General features: G+C 37.5%; 1 protein-coding gene across 6 annotated transcripts in view; it reads right to left on the bottom strand.

Annotated features, from left to right (window-relative positions):
• LOC149813819 (histone-lysine N-methyltransferase TRX1-like) overlaps positions 1-22,060 on the bottom strand; it is a 93,366-nt gene extending 71,306 nt beyond the window's left edge. For all 6 annotated transcript variants that reach the window (XR_016428291.1, XR_016428290.1, XR_016428292.1 and 3 more), the window contains exons 1-9: positions 21,388-22,060; positions 20,907-20,958; positions 20,713-20,787; positions 20,229-20,439; positions 19,763-19,886; positions 19,472-19,576; positions 8,963-9,159; positions 8,696-8,788; positions 8,462-8,559 (exon numbers count right to left, since the gene is read on the bottom strand). Coding sequence is in view for 3 of the 6 variants with exons in the window: in XM_089991738.1 (XP_089847864.1) it covers positions 8,462-8,559; positions 8,696-8,788; positions 8,963-9,159; positions 19,472-19,576; positions 19,763-19,886; positions 20,229-20,439; positions 20,713-20,787; positions 20,907-20,958; positions 21,388-21,971 (1,539 nt within the window). In the remaining 3 variants the exon portion in view is untranslated. The remainder of the gene's footprint in view (positions 1-8,461; positions 8,560-8,695; positions 8,789-8,962; positions 9,160-19,471; positions 19,577-19,762; positions 19,887-20,228; positions 20,440-20,712; positions 20,788-20,906; positions 20,959-21,387) is intronic.
• Between the last annotated feature and the right edge of the window lie 976 nt (positions 22,061-23,036).

The raw sequence follows: 23,036 nt of genomic DNA, 5'->3' as shown, positions 1-23,036 counted from the left end.
TGACCAATTTTGGGAACTTTTGAATACCTATTAATAAGTAAATTCAAAAAAATATATTTATTAAATTAATGATTTTTATTAATTTCGGGAATAGAGTTAAGAGGGTTTAGGGTTAGCCCTCTTCCCTAATTAAAAAGGGTATAGAGGATTCCATACCTTTTAGGATTAGGAGGTCAAATAGTCAACCAAATGTTAATTAGTGAAGAAGTCTAGGAATTTTGGGAAACTCCCTAATGTGGGAGACCCAAATCTGGAAACTCACTAAAGAGTTTTCAGCTTTAAATAAGAGAAGGAAGGGGGGGGCGGCAGCCCTTTCTCTTTCTTTTGGCTGGAGAGAAGAAAAAAAACAGGGAAAAGAAGAAGAGAGAGAGAGAGAGAGAGAGAAAGAGGAGAAAGCAAAGAGGAGTGAAGGAGGTAGAAGAGGAGGTTGGAAGCTTCGAAGCTCAGTCCACACGCCCTCCACAGCCTCTATTCTCCTTTGTTTTCCAAAAAGGTACGGGTACTTCTTGTTGAAACGAATGAGAAATAGGGTAAAGATTGGATTTTCCATGCTTCTTTTGATGGAAATCCATAGAGGAACAGTGGACCCTCGATTTCCACCGTTATCCCGTTTCGTATAGGCTGTATTTTTGTTGTTTCAGAAAAATATATATATAGATATATATATATATAATATACTAGGGGGCAGATGTTGCAAAATAGGTGTTTTGCTGTTGTTTTTTACAGCATGCACAGGTCCAATCTCGACCTGTGTACATGTCTTGGACCCAGCCGACAGGGTCGGCTGGGCTGGGTATCTTTTTAAAAAGAAAAATTTCAGTTTTTGCAAAATAAGTTATGTTGTTGATTGCTGACAGCATACACAGGCCCACACTGGGCCTGTGTATATGCTGTTAAGCCCAGCCAACAAGGTCGGCTGGGCTGGGCAGGTGTGTGTTCTCAAAAAAAAAAACAAAGTTTTATGCAGTAATAAAAAAAACCAGTTTTTGGTGGGGTAGCTTTTGATGTCGTTTTGACACCATACACAGGTCCATACTGGACCTGTGTGCGTGCTTTTGGACCCAGCCGACAGGGTCGGCTGGGCTGGGTGTTCTTCCCCTTTTCAAAAAAAAATCCATATGATAGTATTTAGCAGGCAGTTTTTGCGTAATTAAATTTTTATGCTGTTGTTGTTGACAGCATACACAGGTCCACACTGGACCTGTGTATATGTTGTTAAGCCCAGCCTGCAGGGTCGGCTGGACTGGGCATGGCTGTATAAAAAATATATATATATATATATATATATATATGTATTAATCAAAAATCATTTTTTTGACAGGTATGCTGTTGTTCCTTTTGACAGCATACACAGGCCCAAACTGAGCCTGTGTACATGCTGTTGGACCCAGCCGACAGGGTCGGCTGGGCTGGGCATTGTCCCTTTTCAAAAAGGCATTTACGAAATCTGTTTTGTTTTTTTTGGGTTCAGCTGATTGATTGGCTGGCTGGCAGCCAGCCGAGTGGCGCTCGGCTGACTGCCAGCTGCTGGCCGAGTCGACAGGCCCAGCCAAGTGATTGGCTGGGTGCGGTACTAATTTTTGGCAGGACCAGGGCAGGCCCAGTCGACCCAGTCGATTGGGAGCTAACTTGGAGCCTTGGGCATTGAGAATAAATTTTTATATATGTATTTTGCTGCATAGTTGGGGGTTCTTGACAGCTTACACAGGCCCAACTGGGCCTGTGAATGTGCTGTAAGGCCCAGCTGACAGGGTCGGCTGGGCTGGGCTGTGAAATACATAAATTTTTCTTTTCTTATATGGATATTGTAGCATGCTAGTGACATAAGTGTGTTAAATTATGAAAACCGGGCTGGCTGCGATTAGTAAAGTTAGGATTTTAAATCTCTTACTGCATGTTAAACCTTGGGAATAAGTCATGTACCTGAAATTTTAATTTTCACATATGTTAGGCGTTGATGTGGTTCATATGTGTGTTTGAACATGCTTACACATTATTCCATGACAAAGTTGTTTTGAGTGCTTACTTATTGATGGACGTAACAGGTATGGTTGCATATACATAAACACATGAATGCTCTTTTGTTCATCTCATTATAATTCATGATTAGAACCATATGTGATGATAATTGCATAAAGATGCATGCATACGCATACCATGCATATGCGCAGGAAAAGGGGGTATAACATGGGTTGTGTAATTTGCATATGGGAATGTCATATTTCATGTTTATTATCAATGGGTTAATTTGGTACATACATGACTATACCTTGCAGGCATGTTAATACCATTGCATACATATGATTATGATTCTTACATCAGTGCTACGGTGATCATAATGAATCATCGAGGGTTTGGTAAACCCGAGCTGGGAAATTGTTTTCCCTCATTCTTTTCAATGCATTGCAAAGAACATGCTTTATTAATATTTCAGCTTTATTGCACTGTTCTATATGTTTCCACAGGCCGGAGTCCTGTGATGGCTCTCGCGAGGTAGATGCGAGCTTTTATCTTTCTTTTTGCATATGATGTTGCAAAACTTAAGAAATTAAATTTTAAATAAAAGAAATAATAAAGCACAGTGTAATATACCTTCTGGGATCACCCATCTGGAGAATGGGGATCTTAGAAATCCGGTCTTGGGGAGACTGTGAGGATACAAAACTCCGTGTGCTTAATTTTGGTCCCCTGAACCCGATATTGAGGTTCCTTCTCCTGACCACGGTTTTAGGGAGAGTCTGTCACTTTACCCGGGAGTGGTGTGTTTGACACAGCTGTTGTTTTTGGTACCAAGGAAGTGGCACTTGTGGGCGTGGGGTGTCCCTTGTGTCCCCGACATTAGATGTGGAGGTCTAACGTTCCGAAAGTGATTCGGTCGAGGGCTAAGTTGGAACCCAGTAATAAAATATAAATTGTGTGCTAAGCTACCCTGGGAACCTAACTTAACCTCGGGGTTTGTACCCGTCTGGTGTATCCGCGGGCAACGGTAATTAAAAAGAGAAACTTAAAGTTGTATGCATTTAATAGGGCATGCATAAGGAAACAAAAGACTAAATGGAAGATAATAAAATGATTCATGCATTTGCACAAAAGTCATGCATTTTCCTGTTATGCATTAGATCATGCATCCTTTAATGATTCCCTTAATCAATACATGATGGTAGGTGCTGAATGGTTATCTCTTGTTGCATGCTGAAGTTTTAGTACATGCTACTGCTTTACTGTTTTTGCATGTTTAGCATTTATGATTATTGCATTAATAAATTTCCAAATGCTATAAACTGTCTTGTATGTATTTTCCTCAATTGTTGCATGATATCTCATCTTACTCTTTATCTCACTTGTTTCATTAAGAAGTAGTTGTGCTCAGGATTTCGATTCTGACACCCTACTTCATTGGTTTTTCGCAGGAACAGGTGATCAGTGAAGTCGACAGCTACTGGGAGGGCGCAGGAGTCACAACGAGTTTTGACAGTCTTCTTTGTGGACAGAGTGGCTCTTTATTTTGGTTTTTCAGTCTAGTGTTCTTGTTATTTGCTTATTTTCATCAGTAGTTACTTGAGTCAGACACTTTATTTTTTAGATTAGTTTTTAATTCATGAATAAAGGGAATAGTTAGTTTATGGATGTCAATTGCAAGTTCTTTTGTGGTTTATGGCTATCCAGTTGGAATTGGAACTGTGAGGACCCCGGGTCTCTGGGAAGTTTTTCGCACTGTTTTAGAAAAAAAAATTCCGCATTTTCAAAGGGGATGAGTTGGGGTCGTTACAGCACCCCCGCACCCGGGTTTTCTGGAAGTGCCGAATCCCCGCACCCGCACCCGCGCCCGCACCCATGTGACATAGGTAGATAAACACCTTAAGGTAGGTCCACAACCCGGTGTTATGAAAAGCGTTGAGGCGTAGCGAGGAGCTCCACCAAAAACTGAGGCGAGGCGTAAGCCTCAAATTTTATTTTATTTTTTTGAAAACTTAAAAAAATATCTAAAAATACAAATAAATAAACAAAATGCTTTATTGATGAAGCAACAACCAATAAGAAATAGAAAATCTCAAATAAATACTAAAAAATATGAGATTAACATATAAAAGTAACTAAGAAACTGATTATATAACAAAAAATATATGAAAACTAATTATATAACTGAAAAATATATGAAAACTAATTATATAACTGAAAAATATAACTTCTTCTAAAATCTCAAATAAATACTAAAAAATATGAGATTAACATATAAAAGTAAATAAGAAACTGATTATATAACGAAACACATCTGAAAACTAATTATATAACTAAAAAATATCTGAAAACTAATTATATAACTGAAAAAAATCTTCTTCTGAAAAATATAATACTTTGTTCATGCCTCAGGCTGGCGCCTTGAGGCATGCTTTTAACAACACTATCACAACCATTAAGTCTAAACATATAAAAGAAGTAACATGGCACGTCATAGTCAGATCTTACATCCTACGTCCTAGTTGATGAATTCATTCTACTGAAGGGATCCATAAAGTCAGAAAGCGCTTAGAAGATATGTATAGCAAACATAAATACACACCTAAATATGTGCATGGATGTGCTTGTGTGTAGAAAATATTATAAAATTTCCATCTGAAAGAGCTACAAAGGAAGTGTTATTGCATACATGAATACATACAAACATAAACGTATACGAACATGCACGTGTAAAAACACTTGTGTGCAACTTTGTTCAGATTCATTCTAATGGAAGAAGCCATAAACACTGCAAGCGCTATAAAGGATATGTATAGTAAATATATACGGGTGCATAAATTTGTATGTGCGTGTGCATACACATGCATGTGTGCAATAAACTTTGCTTGAATTATTCTGACCAAGGAAACCAACAACAACAACAACTACGCCTTCATCCCAAAATAATTGGGGTCGGCGATATGAACCAAAAAAAGAAAATCATTATGGGTCTTCCACATGAATCCTTCTCCTCCAATCATTTCTATCCAATGCCATGTCCTTGGTGAGGTTCAAAGCATTCATATCCTTTCCTATCACCTCCATCCATGTCTTCCTAGGCCTACCCCGACCTCTTTTAACTAATATATTTTCCCATTTCTCCATCCTTCTAACTGGAGCATTATTAGGCCTTCGCCGAATATGTCCAAACCACCGTAAACGATTCTCTCTCATCTTATTTTCAATGGGTGCAACGCTACCTTCTTACGTATCTCCTCGTTCCGAATCTTATCTTTTATTGTATTTCCACACATCCATCTCAGCATACGCATCTCAACTACACTCATTTTTTGAATATGATGTCTCTTGGCAGCCCAACATTCCGTACCATATAGTAAAGCAGGCCTAATAGTCGTCCTATAAAACTTTCCCTTCAACCGCAATGGCATTCTACGATCGCACAACACTCCAATTGCACTTTTCCATTTCATCCACCCAACCTTTATCCTATGATTTACATCTCCATCAATTTCTCCATACTTTTGAATGATAGATCCCAAATATTTGAAACAATCATCCACCGATATTTCTTGCTCACCAAGCTTAACTACACTCCCATCACTACTTCGTTGCGTACTAAACCGACATTCCATATATTTTGTCTTACTCTTACTCAACTTAAAACCTCTTGCTTCCAATGTCCGTCTCCATAATTCTAACTTAGCATTAACCTTAGCTCTAGACTCATCAATCAAAACAATATCATCAGCAAACAACATACACCACGACACATTTTCTTGAATTGATCTCGTAAGCTCATCCATCACTATAGCAAATAGGAAATGACTTAAAGCAGATCCTTGATGTAACCCAACCGTTATAGGAAAATTGGTTGTCACCCCTCCACAAGTGCGGACATTGGTTACTACTCCTTCATACATATCTTTAATTATTTTAATGTACTTGAGAGAAACACCTTTCTTCATCATTGTCCACCAGAGAACGTCCCTAGGTACTCTATCGTATGCCTTCTCTAAATCAATAAAAACCATATGCAAATCTTTATTCCTCTCTCTATTTCTCTCGATAAGTTGTCTACGAAGATGTATAGCTTTCATAGTTGATCTTACAGGCATAAAACCAAATTGATTCTCCGATATCATGACAACCTTCCTCAACCTAGACTCAATCACCCTCTCCCAAAGTTTCATAGTATGACTCATGAGTTTTATACCACGATAGTTTGTGCAATCTTGTATATCACCCTTATTTTTATATAGAGGCACCAAAGTACTCTTCCTCCACTCATTAGGCATCTTATTTGTCCGTCAAATCTTGTTAAAAAGATTTGTCAACCATTCTAAACCTTTCTCTCCCAAGCATTTCCAAGCCTCGATAGGAATACCATCTGGGCCAACTGCCCTTCTTGATTTCATTTTCTTCAAAGCCTCTGTAATTTCTTTCTTTTGAATCTTGTGCATGAAGTCACGATTCATCTCATGAAAAGGAATAGAAAAGTCTCCAAAATCCTGAGCATGACTTTCATTAAATAGCTTATCAAAATAATTTTTCCATCTCTCCTTAATCTCCTCATCTTTGACTAAAACCCTTTGTGTTTCATCTTTGATACATCTAACCATACCCAGATCCCTCGATTTCCTATCTCTCATCTTTGCAAGCCTATAAATATCCTTCTCGCCTTCTTTGGTATCCAACTTGTCATAAACCTCCTTATATACCTTATCTCTCGCGTTCCGAACTACTTTTTTAGTTTTCTTCTTTGCTATCATATACTTCTCCAAATTCTCCTTATCACGACTCTTACTTAGATTTTTATAGCACTCTCTTTTAACCTTAATAGCTAATTTGACATCCTCGTTCCACCACGATGTATCCTTACCTAGCGGTGCACCGCCTTTAGACTCACCCAGTACCTCCTTAGCCACCTTTCTCATGCCACCCGCTATCTTATTCCACATTGATTCTGAATCCTCCTCGAGACACCAATCAGCTTCCTTAACTACCTGCTCTACAAACATTCCTTGTTTAGCTCCTCTCAGTGCCCACCACTTAATTCTAGGATCTATCTTATGTCTATTCCTTTTGCGGCATTGTCTAATTCTAAGATCTAAAATTAAGACTCTATGTTGTGCAGCTACACTTTCTCCCGGTATAACCTTACAATCGTTGCAACAACCCCTATCTCTCTTTCTAAGTAGGAAAAAATCTATCTGACTCGTATTAACCCCACTTTTAAATGTTACTAAGTGAGACTCCATCTTCCTAAACCAAGTGTTTGCTAAGATCATATCATAGGACAAACCAAAATCTAAAATCCTTTCTTCACTTTCGTTTCTTTCTCCTATACCATAGCCTCCATGGATACTCTCAAAACCATCCCTACTAATGCCTACATGCCCATTAAGGTCACCGCCGATAAAAAGCCTTTCTCCATAAGATATCCCTTGTACTACTCCATCTAAATCTTCCCAAAATTGACGCTTAATGGAATCATTTAAACCTATTTGAGGAGCATAAACACTAATAATATTAATAATATCTGTACCTAATACTAATTTAATAAGTAAAATCCTATCACCCTTCCTACGGACCTCAACTACATTATCTATAAACTCACGACTCATAACAATCCCTACTCCATTCCTATTCCTATTTATTCTTGTATACCAAATCTTATATCCCCAAGGTTCTATCACTTTAGCTTTCTCACCTACCCATTTGGTCTCTTGTAGACATAAAATATCAATCTTTCTCCTACACATAACATCTACTAACTCTACCAACCTACCAGTTAAAGACCCTATGTTCCAAGAGGCTAACCTAAGTTTATGGTCTTGGACTAACTTCTTTACCCCCACCCGTCCAACAAAGTGAGGGAATCCTTGCCTATTTGACACCACACCCGGGCGCCGGTGTGACGCATCGCTTCCAGGCGACGACCTAGCAACCCTTGCCCATTTATCACTGCCTCCGAGCCTATAGAGTACAGCACGTCGCTCAGTAGGGAACGCCCCAACGAAATTCTCATATTGGTTCATATTCATAAGGTATGACTAAGTTTTTATGTTGGCTGTCACAGGCCTACCGCAACCCTCCTCCTTTATCCGGGCGACGACCAAGGAAACCATTTCAGTTAAAACTTTATGTGTCAAAAACTAGCCAAAAATTACAATCCTAACTATTATAGAAATTATATACATATGTACACAAACACATGCACGCACACACACACACACACACACAAAAATCCATTAACCCATTCAATACTATGAAATTGTCAACTAAAATGTATTACAGCATAGTCATTTTTAATTATTTAATATGCTCACTTTACAAAATTGGCTCGAATCAGCCACGAAAAATCTAGAATGGAGCTTCTTCACTGCAAGACTAGTCGTCAAAAGTATTAAGCTACATGATCAACAAGGTCCATAAAAATGCCCAAAGGAATGTCCATAAAGAATGAGATCCCTGAACACAGACTTGAAGGCTCAGAAATAACCTGTTCTCCACTATCCAACGTGACTCTGAATAAGGGCAAAGTCTTTGATTTTGGATTCCTCAACACTTCCATCTTATATTCGCCAACTCCTCTTGAATCTGCAAATGCATATATGAAATGTGAAGCTAGATCTAACAAAAAACTTAGGAGTGAAAAGGGTTAAACTAAAAAACAATTTTTCAAACAGCACATTGACTAGCACAAAAGCAAAAGGTGCACAGACAGTAATACAACCTGTTGCTGACATAAATTTTCTTATGGCACAATATCCCACCGGCCATATATAATGCTCACTATGGAAGTGCTCAGAATCCTTCACAATCTTTCCTATGCAATGCTCGAAAGACCAAGACCAGTAAGAACATGCACAAGCAAACCATTCTCAAATGAAAGAGGAAATTGCAGAAAGAGACGACATAGATCTAAATACACATGATGCTCTGTTGCCTCGCTTAATGAATAGATTAAATAGGGAGATAACAGACAAATAAGAAATTTCACCTAGGCTAATTACACGAAGATCCCCAATTTCAAATGGACAAGCATTCGCACATTTAGCAATTTGATGGCTTCCATCAGATAGAAGATCCTCGTTGAAGTTAGTTTTGGCCTTCTCTTCACTCGTGATGGTAGAGCCATTACCCACACTTGTCTGTAAACAAGCAATTTTTTCAGGAAGTCCCCTTTCCTTAAGGTACCTAACAACAATGACAAATTCCATATTAAATCCAAGTAAAACAAAAAACAGATTATTGAATAAAAAAAATGGATGCCACCTCTTTAGATAGGTAGGGAAAAAGTTGCAATTCTTCCTAGAGAAGTCTCATCTCTCTCTCTCACGCATGCACACCACACACACACAAGAAAGTTATGCAAGCACACACACATATTTAGTGGTCCAATAAGAATATGAAACTAAAATCTTGATTTGTACTTCTATCTATATAAAAAGAAGTGATTGTAGTATCATGTGCTGTCTCATCATGTATATTTCTTGAAGCTCAATAGATCTAATCATCAAATTCTAGATCCTATTATCAGAATATTTTCAACATGGTCATGTGAAAGCAGACAACTAAAGAAAGTGGAGGAACCAATCAAGGGTCAAAGTCATAATAACCAGAAACGCTCCCTTGCGGCGAAGCGACCTTTCAAAGCAAGAAGCACCACCCTTAAGTCAAAGACAGAGAAGTGTAAGAAAACCAAAGTTACCGAAAGCGCCATAGGACTTGGAGAAGCACGCTTCCCTGAAACGTGTTTCGGAAGTGCAAAATGTGGCACTTCCGAAACATGTTGGGAAGCGCCAAAAAAATTGAGAAGCTTGTTTCCCTTCTTTGTTTCTGTTTTTTTTTTTGTTTTTTCCTTTTTGTTTTTCTTTTTTTCCCTTTTTTTTCTTCCACCTCGCTTCCCGTTCGCTTCTCTTTTCACTTCAAAGACGATTTCTGGTTCGCTTCTAAGTCGTCCCGCACTTCCCGCTTCCTAAAATTTTGGAAGTAACTCACTTCCACTTCCATTTCCTGAATCACTTCCCGCTCTTGTTTCCCGGACTGGCAACTCTGAGGAAAACTATGGGAAGTGTATTGTAGAAAATGTGCTTCCTACTCTCTTCTCAAATTGTTTCTCACTTTCCCCTTGCTTCTCCCCTATTTTTTATGTTCTTAGATTATTATATATTATTTTTTATTTTAAGAAGCCTTTTGCTTGTTTCCTCATTGATTTTATACTGCTTCTTAGCATTTCCATGTTGTTTCATGTTCATTTCTTTGTTTGTTCCCCATCACTTCTTACATGTTTACCCTTTTCGCTGCTTATATGTTTCACAACCAATTACAAAATGTATCTTCACTTTATGACTCATACTACCTTTTAACACTCACTTCCCCACTTATGTTTCATGCATTGCTTTCTGTATCTCCAAGTTACACTCATATTGCCCTCTTTTCCTGTTACATACAACTGCTTACAGTAGATGATCGGATGATAATGTAGGTACTAGTTTAGAATTTCACACACTTAGTAACTTGTAAAAGTTTGAATAAGAAAGGTAGGTTCAGGATAGAGTTAGGATGGGAATAGATTAGGTTGTCAGCTTACTATCATAATTAAGAATAGGCTGTCGCTATTTAGATAGGGTTCTCAATTTATTATGGTAATTAAGATATACTAGTTGGTAAATTAACAGTTATCATTGCGAATTATTTCATTATTAGTACAAGTTCTTTAATCATTGCCAATTATTTCATTATTAGTATGAATTGTTTAAATGCTCTCTCTCTCTCTCTCTCTCTCTCTCTCTCTCTCTCTCTCTCTCTCTCTCAAGCAATATCAAACCAAGCATGGGCAAACAAATGGAGGGCCCTCGAGAGACTATTGAAGCATTGATTTGGCAGCTCAATATGCCAAGAGCCATGCAGAATTTAGCTGAAATATCTTCAATGATCAATCCTTCACCTTCCTACAAGCAAGAGAAGACTTTAGAGCAAGGTTGCCAGACTAGGAAGCAGAAGCGAAAAGCGATGCATTTTAAAATGTATAGGAAGCGGGAAGCAAGGAATAAAAAAAGAAATATAATAATTGAATGTGAATCATAATGAAACACAAATAAAAATTAAAATAAAAGTGACTAATATTAAATTTCATGATTTTTTAGTGTAAGAATTAAATTTTTAACAAAATCTAAAAGTGATGATTACCAATTTAGAGAAAGCACATGGAAGTGAGTGAGAGAAAACACATAAAAAACATGAAAAGTTGAGTAAGAGAACATATAAGATGAATAAATAAAGTGTGTGGAAAGCATAGGAGAAGCGTGGGGGAATCGAGGTTCTCATCAAGTTTCGGAAGCGAGGAGTATTGCGCTTCCGAAGCGAGCTTCCCACCTATCTAAGAAGCTTCCGGTAACTCTGCTTTAGAGAGCCCCAATAACATGGCATCGAGAGTGAACCATGATGAATGTCAAGTTGTCTACGTGACAACAATTCTCGTGGAGGTTAAGAGAATGCTAAGAATCAATATTTCCCTCATACAAAGATTGTGTTTCCCTGTTTACAAGATAGTGATACAGCCAGCTGGATACTACAAGAGCTTAAAGATTACAAGCAACGATCAAGTGCACTTCATAAGAGGAAATCAGTTGAAGGCAGACCAATTAGCAGAAACTCATTGGCTACGTGGCTTGTACATGAGAATATTAACTATACAATTGAATGTGTTTTTCAATGTCATTTTCATGAAAAACAGCAAAAGGTTCATTACTTTAAAGAGAAACAAATGGCAGAACTGACCTAGACTCAACCTTGAAAGAACATTGAAAATAAAAGTTAGGAAATGACAGGGTTATAATCAAGGAAGTAATTTAAATATTGGGCATGTTTGCCATATCTTGTGATTCTCGTCTTCCTGTCATTGCATATCACAATTACAACACTTACTCAAGTTAGCGAAACATGAGAAAGTATAAGTCGTGATTGTAATTCTAACTTGAGAATGTTTTTCCCTTAAATCTTGGGAAAGACCAACCATAGATTTTGGATTCTCTGTTGTGATTGCTGATCATGCATATTTTACTCATATTTTTATGCAAGATCTTGTGCATATTCAATGTTTAAATGCCCAATGTTTAGTTGATTTTGATGTACTTCCATGCAGGAAAGCTTTGTTTTGAATTCCATCGATATCGGAGTGAAAATGAGCAATTTGGAGCAAATTGAAGGCTTTTGGGTCGAGCCCCAGAAAACGGATCAGGTAAAATTATAAACTCCAGCCACATATGTTTGAAAAATAGTTTAGTTTTTAACATGGCGTTTAAAAATAATGTTTTAGTCGAGGCATTTTGAAAATTATTGAAATTAAGAGTTTTTTTAGAAAATTTAAAAAAAAAACTCCTAACCCTAAGTCCATATTATAAAAGGGAGTTTAAGAGTTAAGAGGGACATTTTTTCCTCCTTGGGATTCATGCCCCCCTCTTCCCTTGTAATAACCATGAATTTTACCGATTTAAATAAACTGAAAATTCATGTCCTTAAGCTAGTACATGGATAATTTTATCATTTTATTTGTTTATTCGTATTTGGATCTTGGATATCATGTTTGGATCTTCAATATCGGATCCCTAATATCTTGTTCAAATCTTCAATATTCCATTCGGATCCTAGATATCGGAACACGAACATTTAATCGAATAGCTACAAATAGATTTTGGTCAAATGGATCGGATCTTTGGGATTGGATCCTCAATATCATGGTCAAATTTGATATTGGATCCATGACGAATGGAGTGGAATCGCGAAGTTTAAATCGAATTTTTAATAAGAAAATTTCTATATTGGGCCTACAACACTTTAATGGGATTGGTTTAGCCTATACGATGTTTGGAACCATAATATTGCATTTGGATCCTGGACATCGGAGATTTAAATATGGCAAAGATCCCATTAAAATTTTTATGGTTGGATCCATAATAGTAGTCTGGATCCATGTATGTTAATTCGGATCCATAGTGTGAAGAAAACTTTGAATCCTTAGATCCGTATTTTTTTAAAAGAGTTTTATGAACACAATGGATCTTGGATCCATAATAAGTTAGTGGAGATCAATGATAATGTAATTGGATCCAAAGTAATTTAATTTGGGTTTATATTCAAAAAATAATAATATTAATACTTTAAAAAAATTTAAAAGAAAACTTGGATCCTCAGATGGATCCGGATAAGCCCAAAGTTGGGACCCAAACTGGATCGCGGGTCACCATGTTGGAGACTGAAACAAAAAAAAAGAGAAAGAGAGCGTAAAACCCTAAAAAGGGTTTACGCTCTTAAGGAAGAGAAAAGAGGGCAGCTCCATGAATATGTTATTCACCCAGTTGGGAGATGAGTAACCGACCCACGATTTTCCTCCCTTCCCACGGTCCCCTCTTCTCTTCCTATTTTTCTTCTTCTCTCTCTCAATCCCCCTCTCTCGCCCAACCATAAATATTTTCCTCTTTCACTCTCCCTCCCTTTCATTGTCTCTCTATTGCACGAGTTGGAGAAGGGCGCACGACTACACCTAGATCACGTCAGCAAGGGGAAAAGCTTCACGAAAGGTAGGAAATATTATGATTTTTGTAGTGTATGTGTTTCTTGAAGGCAAGATGTAGCAGCACAACTCATCGGCGTGGGTTTGAGATTGCGCAAATGCAAAATCTCATCCCTACGTGTTTGATGTACACCGAACAACGGGATTTACATACACTAAGTTTTGGAAATCCATATTAACCATTTGTTATCTTGTTTTGAAGTTAATGGATTCTGTGAAAAAGAAAAAAATAAAATGATCCCAAATATGCTAAACGTTACACACCTGTTGTCAGATCTCAAATGTATGTTCTATGCCTTGTTTTGTTCTAAGGCGTGGTAAATGATTATGATTTACGTATGGGGAGGTTGTTGAGAACATCAGTTATACAGACTCTGAAATGGAGGTTGTTCGACTACTGAGATGCTTAACTGGAAATGAAACATTAATTGATGAATCCTATGTCTTCTATCTCAAAGTTAGCTTTGTTTTTTTAGGGAGTTTTTCCTACTGTTGTATTTTCTTTCTCGGCGATTTTCCCTATAACCTAAGCGGTGTGTGTTGTAGTAAGTACTTAGAATTATTATGGATACATGCAATGCTCCATGAAATATCAATGGTACATGTGGTGAATTTCTGGAAATTTTTCAAAAAATCTAGTTATGATTAGCTCTACTAATGGATACCAAATAGTGATAATTACAGTATGTGTGTAAACTGCATATTCTATCTCTTGCAAATGAATGAAAACTGCAGACACGGTGACTTACTTTTGTAAATTCTTAACTCCTGTTATTGAATGTAAATAGCATGTTCTGAAATTTTGATACACAGACTATGGCATGATCTGATTAGTTTCCCTACTTAAAGTAGCACATGTTCCGAGTTTTTATTACTCAGGTCGGCTGAATATAAAGTGTGGTGCATGTTCCGGTTAATTGTCCCTGTTAAAAATATCGCAGGTTCTGATAGTTAATGCTTCAGTAGTACATGTTCGGAGTATGTTCCCATATTTAAATTACCTCATTTTCGGAAATGTTAATACTCAGATTATAGCATATGCAAGAATTATGAGTTTTCGCATGTCAGCTTATAAGCATGTAATGAATATACAGTGGGTTAATCCAATATTAAAAAGTAGGTGTCGATAACTCTAGTGTTAATATACATAGCTGGGTTTTGAATATTTAGTTGCACATATCAGCATGTCTGCATTTTCTGCATCTTCCTACTTACTTGAACTCGATCTACAATTGGTTCTGAAATAGTGACCGAGCATGCGATGTTCATTTCTGTTAAGTTAATGTTCAAATGCATATTAAGCTGCATATTTTCTAATGATCAAATGCATATTAAACTGCATATTTTCTTATGTTCAAATGCCTATTAAGCCTGCATATTTTTTATGTTCAAATGCCTATTAAGATGCATATTTTCTGATGTTCAAATGCCTATTAAGATGCATATTTTTCTGAAATATTCAAATGCCTATTAAGCTGTATATCTTCTGGAATGTTCAAATGCGAATGTGTTTGGAGAAAGGTGTATATAGTTGTACTACCAAATCTCCGAGATTACGTTGCGTGCTCTCTAAAGAAAACAAACGTGTCCCTGCTTGTTTGGCAAGAGCTGTCTGCGCATGTCACCAAGTGTTGGGACATTGCAAGTTTAAAACCTAATGGTATGTGGTGGCAGATTGCCATTAAAAAATAATAATAATAATCTCTTAACCGAGCCTACGTTTTGGTATGTTGTGGGCACATGAGTGTCAAGCCAAGGTGTTGAGGGCCACGCATTGGCCCGCGAATATTTAAGGTTAATACTCATGTCATTTGGAATATAAATATTTTCTCCGGACCGATTTAAAAGTATCGGGGTATTCGTGATTGACGGTTTAAAGGTACCGAAGCACTCTGGGTGGGACTGCTCAAGTAAATGGATAAAATTAATAATATATCTATTTAAGGTATGAAGGGTTGAGAATCTACTACTATTGTGGTATGATTCATATATTTCAGTTCAGATCAAGGAAAAACCCTGATAAATCGAGAAATAAATTTAAAATGTAGTGACCCACCCAGATTAGGGCTTAACTTAAAGAGGGTAGATGATACACAACTCCTGGGACATGTGTTTTTAGCTTCTAGCGGCAATGGCTCGTTGGTTCTCAGTCCTCAGAGTTAGGGACTCAAACTACCAAATTATCTTAGGTGGTAGCTCCAAGTTCTTCTGCAGAAGTTAGGGATGCATCTTATCGTTTGGACCTTTGGGAGGTTCTCTCGGTTATTCAACCACTCCCTTAGGATTTCAGTTTCAGTTAGACATTCGGATTAATAAAATATCAAGCATAATAAACCCCCGAATGTCTTCTTTTGTTACGGTTGTCTTGGCCTACGAGTACCCGCGGGATAATTCAAAAAAACTTAAATTAAACATTTTGTGTGTATCACTAAGACACAAGATTGTGAAATTCTTTATTTGAACATATGATTATTTACTTGAGCATGTGATTAATTATTTAAACATGTGATTAATTATTTAAACATGTGATTAATTATTTAAACATGTTATTAGTTACTTGAGCATATTATTATTAACTTGAGCATGTGATTAGTGATTTAAACATGTGATTATTTACTTGAACATGTAATGATTCATTTCATGCTAGTTCGTGAAATAGAACTATGATATACACTTGACTAGTTTTTTGTTACTTGTGTAAATAGGACATGCTTAGTCTCATGCTTTATTACTCATAATTATTTAATTACATTGCATACTTGTTACATAGTACATCTGCAAAAATCATAGTATTCTCCTACGCAGACTGGTTGTAGTCTGACATAAATTATTCTACTATTTTCAAGAGAAGAGTAAAAGATCAAGAGCGATTGCAGGATGGTGTATGAATTATGATACATGATTTATTGTGTTCCCGAGATGTTTAGATCTAGTTTGGTTATTGTCAATTATGTTATTCAAATATTCAGAACTCTTAACTCATGTTTAACCTTTGTTAGAAATAGAATGAATGATAATTGCTTTGATAATTCCTCTGACGTGCCTAAAATGCTTAGCCTGGTTAAATTGAATATTTCCCTTTTAAAAAAAACCTCAAAATTTTGGATTAAATTTCGGGTCGTTACATCCCTTGCCTTCTCTCCTTCTCCTAGCCATCCCCTCTTCTTCTTCTCTTTCCTCTTTATTCTTCTTCTCTTTCTTTTTTATTCGTCTTTCATCTCTTCCTTTCTCCCTCCACCAGTCAGTTGGTTCAAGTTCTTCTCATCATTGAAGATCAACTCCGAAGGTGACTGACAAGCCACAACAACGTAGAGGAAAGGTTGCTCTTCTTCTCCCCAATCCGTTGGAGGCGAACCAGGCGGTGAGTCTCTTCTCCCTCATTTCTTTAGTTTAAGTGCATATAGATTAGTAATTTATTTTTGTTTTTGTTATTGTTGCATATAAATTAGGGATTGTTCCATTTATTTTAGCATTAAAAAATTAGCTTTTATTTTTGTTAAAATCTGCTTTTAAAACCGAGAGTCAATTTGCCAACTAGGGTTGATCAGTCACAAACGGTCGACCAAACCTGTTTGTATGAATTTTTTTATTGGTTTTAGGGATCGATGGTTAACTTTATTAAGCTTTTAATATATTAGGTTAGTGCGTTGGTTAGCAGTCGGCAGGTTAGGGTAGCAGTTTTGCAAAAAGATTCACGCGAGTTTAAGGATAAAAATCTAGTCCTGCGCAGATCCTATAAAATCGAGTTTCACGTGTTTCCCGAAACCGTGTTTCACGTGTTTTATAAAATCAGTTTTTCAGCAAAACCGTGTCTGTGTCCTAACCATGTCTGTGTATGTGTCTATGTCCTAGTGAGAGTTACTTTTTTTCTTAAATTTAGTTGCAACAATAAGTTATAATTAGGTTTATTTCAAGTATTTGTCGCACTCGGACTAACCATAACTAGAATAGATAATCTAGTTTGCCTTTGTTTTTGTGTTGGTTTTAAGTTTTGCAGGTGGGTCGTGAGCTTATTGATTTTTAGTGGAACGCGACAGTGGTAAACATATCAGGGTTGTACACACACAGAAAACAAGAGTTAGATTGCGAGCAAACGAAGACCCTGATATTTTTATTTTTTTAGGGCATTAGGCCAATTACTTATTCTGGGTTGTAATAGGATTAACTGCGCATTTTTTTATTTTTGAGTCAATAAAGAGTGTGTTTTGTTTGAAGTATAAGGTTTTAACTTGTTCCCTGAGTTCGACCCAGACTTCACCACTAGTGTGAACCGGTTATTTATAATTTGATGCACGGTTTAAGACAAACTTTCATTGAAAATATCTTTTGAAAATACTTTTAAGAAAAGTTGCAGCCATTGCTCATCAAACATGTGACAAAAACAAACCTCACAGAGACTTGTTAAAAGTTTGAATAAGAAAGGTAGACTGATGGGATTAGATAAGGTTGTTAACTTAATATGGTAACTACAAATTTACCATAGTTATTTAGGAATTAAGATGTTCAACTTAAAGTTGATAAATTAATAGTAATTATTGGTAATCATTCTATTATTAGTAGGATTTCTATTTAAATGCCTCGTAGATGCCTTTAAGTTACCAAGCATTGGAGCCTCTTTGGTTTCGTCGAAACCTCTCTCTCTCTCTCTCTCTCTCTCTCTCTCTCTCTATATATATATATATATACACACACACACACACGCCTATGTCACATGGGTGCGGATGCGGCGTAATTTCAAAATTTTTGGACACGGGGACTCGACTATATATATTTTTAAATATATATATATATAACAATAATAAGACTCGGTCAAAGTTGTGCCCATTAGGAGACATGGCTATATATATAACAATAATAAGATTCGGCTATATGTATTTTTTAAATATATATATATATATATATATATATATATAATTTTTTTTAGTTTTTTGCCCTAAAAATAGAAAAAAATAGACTCAGTCAAAGTTGACCGAGTCCAAAATGTGGACAGGCTCGGACCCAGTGCATTGGCCGAGTCCGACACTTGGTTGACTGTGTCTGCCCCGTGTCAGGGCGTGTTGACGCGGGTGCGTCGACCCCCTAGCCGAGTCCATGTGACATAGATACACGCACATGAGATGGGAAGCGGATCAGGTCATGCAAAACATGAGCGCTTTTGCTCATGGTGACATCGTGGCCATCCGATTTGCATTTTAAAAAGCTCAAAAGTCAACAAAACCACGTGGCATTCATCCAAAATGCAAACAGACGGCCGCGATGTCAGCATGAGCAAAAATGCTCATGTTCAGCATGACCTGATCTGCTTCCCATGAGATGGGGGATGGTCCTACACCTTTTATATTTAGGACCCTCTAAAAATCGTACTTTCAAGTATTTTTTGCTCAATCTGAACCGTTAGATGTGTTTAGCATTGCTTATTCACTAAGGAACAAAGCTTTCTTTCAAATTGATTTAATGTACAAAAATGTAAATATTCTATCATCGAATTTTAGTATAATATCAACCATTGATTTGTTTACCTCTTTAAAATACACATTTGAGCATATAAAATCTTAATCAAATACATGTTCTCTATTGAGTAAACAATGATAAACATATCTAACCAGCAAAGAATTGCCCTATATAATAAAAAGCCACAAGTAGAAACCTCGTATGTTCTGTAATTGCATGAAAATTATGCCCTTTTTCCAAAATCAAACACACTAGTGGAATAAGCAAAGCTAGTGGCCAGTTTCATCAAATGTCAATCATGACATCGATGAGGTATGATCAGTGAGCTTTTTCATGCATATTCACCATGACATAGAGATGAAGAATATGGATACAATTTTCCAAATAAATTGCATAGGCAACAAAGATAAAACAGCCTAGAAGACGAGCAAGCAAATGCAAATGAAAGCACAGAGTGACAGTGAAAGCATCATTTCAGCAAACCTCTTTGTCTCTTCTAATCCTTCAATGAATCTCGCATGCTTGCACTTTAAATGGAATGAGGAAAGGAGGCCTTGATAAAATGGGACTATTTGGTTTCTTTTAATCCTGAGAACAGAAAAATACAAAACCGAGACCTCTAAACAAATCTGAAAAAAAAAATACAGGTTTGAAGCATTACAGAAAATATACATTAGCACTTATGCCAACTGTGCATCCATGAAAATGAACCATATCAAAAGTAATCATGATGATGAGTTACTAGCACATGACTCTTCAATTTCAAAAGCAAACCTTGCATAGTCATAAGTACCAAAAAACTGCACCGGAAGTGATTTCTCTCTTGGAGCATGCTCTAGACCTTTACAGGCAGTTGCATGTGTTTCATCCATTACAATTGCTGGCCACATAGCATGCCCTGCAAAACATATAGTGTGGCAGAGATCATAAAATTGCCTAAAATGTAATTGATAGCACAATATAAAAGGAGCCACAGTGTATGGCTCGACATGCACCAATCCATGTGGGTGTCCAGAAACACTTAGTGAACTGTACAAGATAATGGACATGACGATGGCAGACAGAAGAAAAACTATCTTATCCAAAGTAAATGAACATAAAAATGCCTTATTATATAGTGACAAAAAGTGAACCAAATAATAGTGCACAGGCAAGGTTTTGGAGAGAAAAAAAACAGTCATGGTCTGAGTTGTTTCACTTAAATGAAATGTGGAAACCTTTAAAAGATTTTTATTCAGACCTGTAACTTTTGCCCAGACAATCTCTCCATGAACAAAATCCCCACAATCATCAAAATTGGTCGCTAGCATCATCAGCTCATCGTAGTCTGCAGTCTTTCCTGAGTTACAACTTCTCAAGTTCATATGTGTCATTTCCTTTCGTGAGAGATAAAATTTAATTTCCTCATCTCCAAGAGTAATCCATTCATCCTCACCATCATCATACTTGACCTGCAGAGTGAATTACCAATGAAGAAAATAGAATGATTAAATTACCACTATCAAAAACTTCCTCAAAAAAAAAAATAGAACAAAGACAAGTACAGGCAAATTCCTTTAAAACTTTCCCAAATATATACATGTGTGCCTTTCGCTCCTGAATCTATAAGAACCCCCAAAAACCCATATATATATATATATATTGAAAACAAATGTGCATTACAAACTTGCAACAGCATCTACAACCCAATAGACCACAAAACATAACACAGAGGCGTTCATTACATGATGTCGTTTCTTGTTCGGATTGAACTCGGAAACTGAACCAATGTACCAATCATCGTCCAATGGCCAATAGACCTGTAATTCCCCAAGTTCAATCACAATTAGTAACTCAGGAACAGTTTAGTTCAAACAAACCCATCTTTTCAATCCCATAGACAGCAATTTGTAAAACAGAACGATGAAGGGCCTCCTGCCTTGCATCTGTGCCCAATTACAGCGTTTGGATCAATGCTTTTCATGTCAAGCCTGCATCGAACACATAAAAAACTTACATCCACTAGAAACAATGACAAACAAAAAAGAAGTCAACATAACAAGTATAATGCGAAAATTAATATGTCGAAGTAACAATGTGGATCACAAATAGAACACAATAACAATGGTGGTAAAATGCAGGAATTGACTAAAAATAATAGGAATGGATTTAAGGATATGGGCGCTTAGAATTGCACGCCAAGGTTCTTTCTTCCGTTTTACTTTTGGAGAAAACATAAAAATCCAAGTATGAAACATGAAAAAGGGGTAACAACCAAAGAGAAAATACAAGGGAAAACCATCGCGGATGCACAAAACCACGGTTTCTGCAGCAAGATCGCGATTTTTTTTATGATGCTGCAACAATATCGCATTGAAGGAGAATAAAAGAAAAACAAAAAAGCAATCGAGCAAACTTACCGAACCCATTTGCGTGCAGAAGAAGCAAGCTCCGAATCCTTCCCTGCTCCAGCCCCACCACTATTCTGCCGAAACCGTCGATCCTTCTTCGAAACATCTCCGCGGACCGCCACCTTCCTAACACGGCTCTCCCTCGCCGAACTCCTTCCGAAACCCAAACCCGACCGCGCATCCACGCCCAAATTTCGAAGCTCCCTACTGCCCTTCTGCCCAGCCCTAGAACCAGATTCCCATCCCTCCGCCTCCCCGCCCTCACCGGCAATCCGATCCATCAAAGAATCAAAGAACGAGGGATTGGCATCGCCGGACCGAGGCCTCTTCCCTCGTCTGCAATAAACATGGATCGGCATCATCGACAAGGTTTTAGGGGGTGCGGGCGGAAGAATCGGCAAGGGTTTCGGCGGCTCCGGCGGATTGCGGAACGCTGCCACGACGAGCTTGCGAGCCTTGACCTTCTTGGACATGACGGTGGAGGATCCGCTAGGGTTTATGCAGGTCGGGGAGTCGAAGTAGGCCTCGTCGAGCTGCTGCGCCTCTGCGGAGCAATCCTCGCCGTCCATCGCTTTCTCGAACACCATCGCCATGAAGCTTAGGGTTTCCCTCTATGCCTCACAGTGAGAGCTTACGTCCTTGAGAGAGAGAGAGAGAGAGAGAGAGAGAGAGAGAGAGAGAGCTCTTCCGACGGAGTGAGAAGATCTTGTTGGGGGTGGGGGGAGGGGGGCCGTTGGTATATATACGTCTATGTAATTTCGTGATATCTGACGCGGAATTCTTGGAGGGGGCCGCCCTCGGCGATTAATGAGTTTCCCGCCCTGTTTCTTTGTTTTTATCTTTTTTTCCGCTTTTTATTGGGGTAGCGTTTGGTAGGTTCGTTGTGGGCCTGTTTGTGCAACGTGTAGATCTTGATCTTGATTTGCTCTCGGTATCCGAGTTCTTGTTTCAAGAGTCCTCGTTCTTTCACGGTTTGGACTTTCGTTGACTCGGCAAGCCGCTCTGTAAATTCCGATCTCAGAAAACATCCCTCGTAATTTTAAAATGTCACAATTTTGCAAATACCCATATAATGCGAAAAACAAAAACGGTATAACTTTCTATATATGGGATAATACATCCTTATTAAATGAAATATACTAAATGAAGCATGCTAACTGGGTTTTTCGGCTCTTCTGCTATTTTTTTTTTAGCTTCTGACCTCATAAATGTGTTGGGTATGGTCGATTTACTAGGAATCCATTACTGGATCATGTCTTTTCGATAAAAAAACTGATATTTGAAACCTCAAAGATTATTAAAGATTTTGAATCGTTGTTTTTCAAACTTTATAAAAAACTAACATTGTGTATGAAAATCAAGAAAAAGATCTTGACTTTGAAATCCCTCTGTCATTCTTGCTTGGTTGTTCTGGGTAGAATTCGATGCATATATATCTGCTTCATTGTGGTTGTTCCCTTGCGACTTACAGTGTACAGTTGCGCTAGAGTCTGTTTTGCTTTTGTTGAGTCTGATGTAAGCTGCCCGGTTCAGGTGAATCAATACCCCGAAGGGGCAGCCCGTATACTTGAACTGTAATAGCCTGCGGGCAAAATTGTGAATGAATTAAATGCGTTGAGCTTTCTTTTGTTCACCCTCGTTGTGATTACTTCTTGTGA

Source organism: Nuphar pumila, chromosome 16 (assembly GCF_984573655.1).
Source record: "Nuphar pumila chromosome 16, dmNupPumi1.hap1.1, whole genome shotgun sequence".
NCBI lineage: Eukaryota > Viridiplantae > Streptophyta > Magnoliopsida > Nymphaeales > Nymphaeaceae > Nuphar > Nuphar pumila.
The sequence above is the reverse complement of the archived record's forward strand: the minus strand, read 5'-3'. Positions and strand labels throughout refer to the sequence as shown.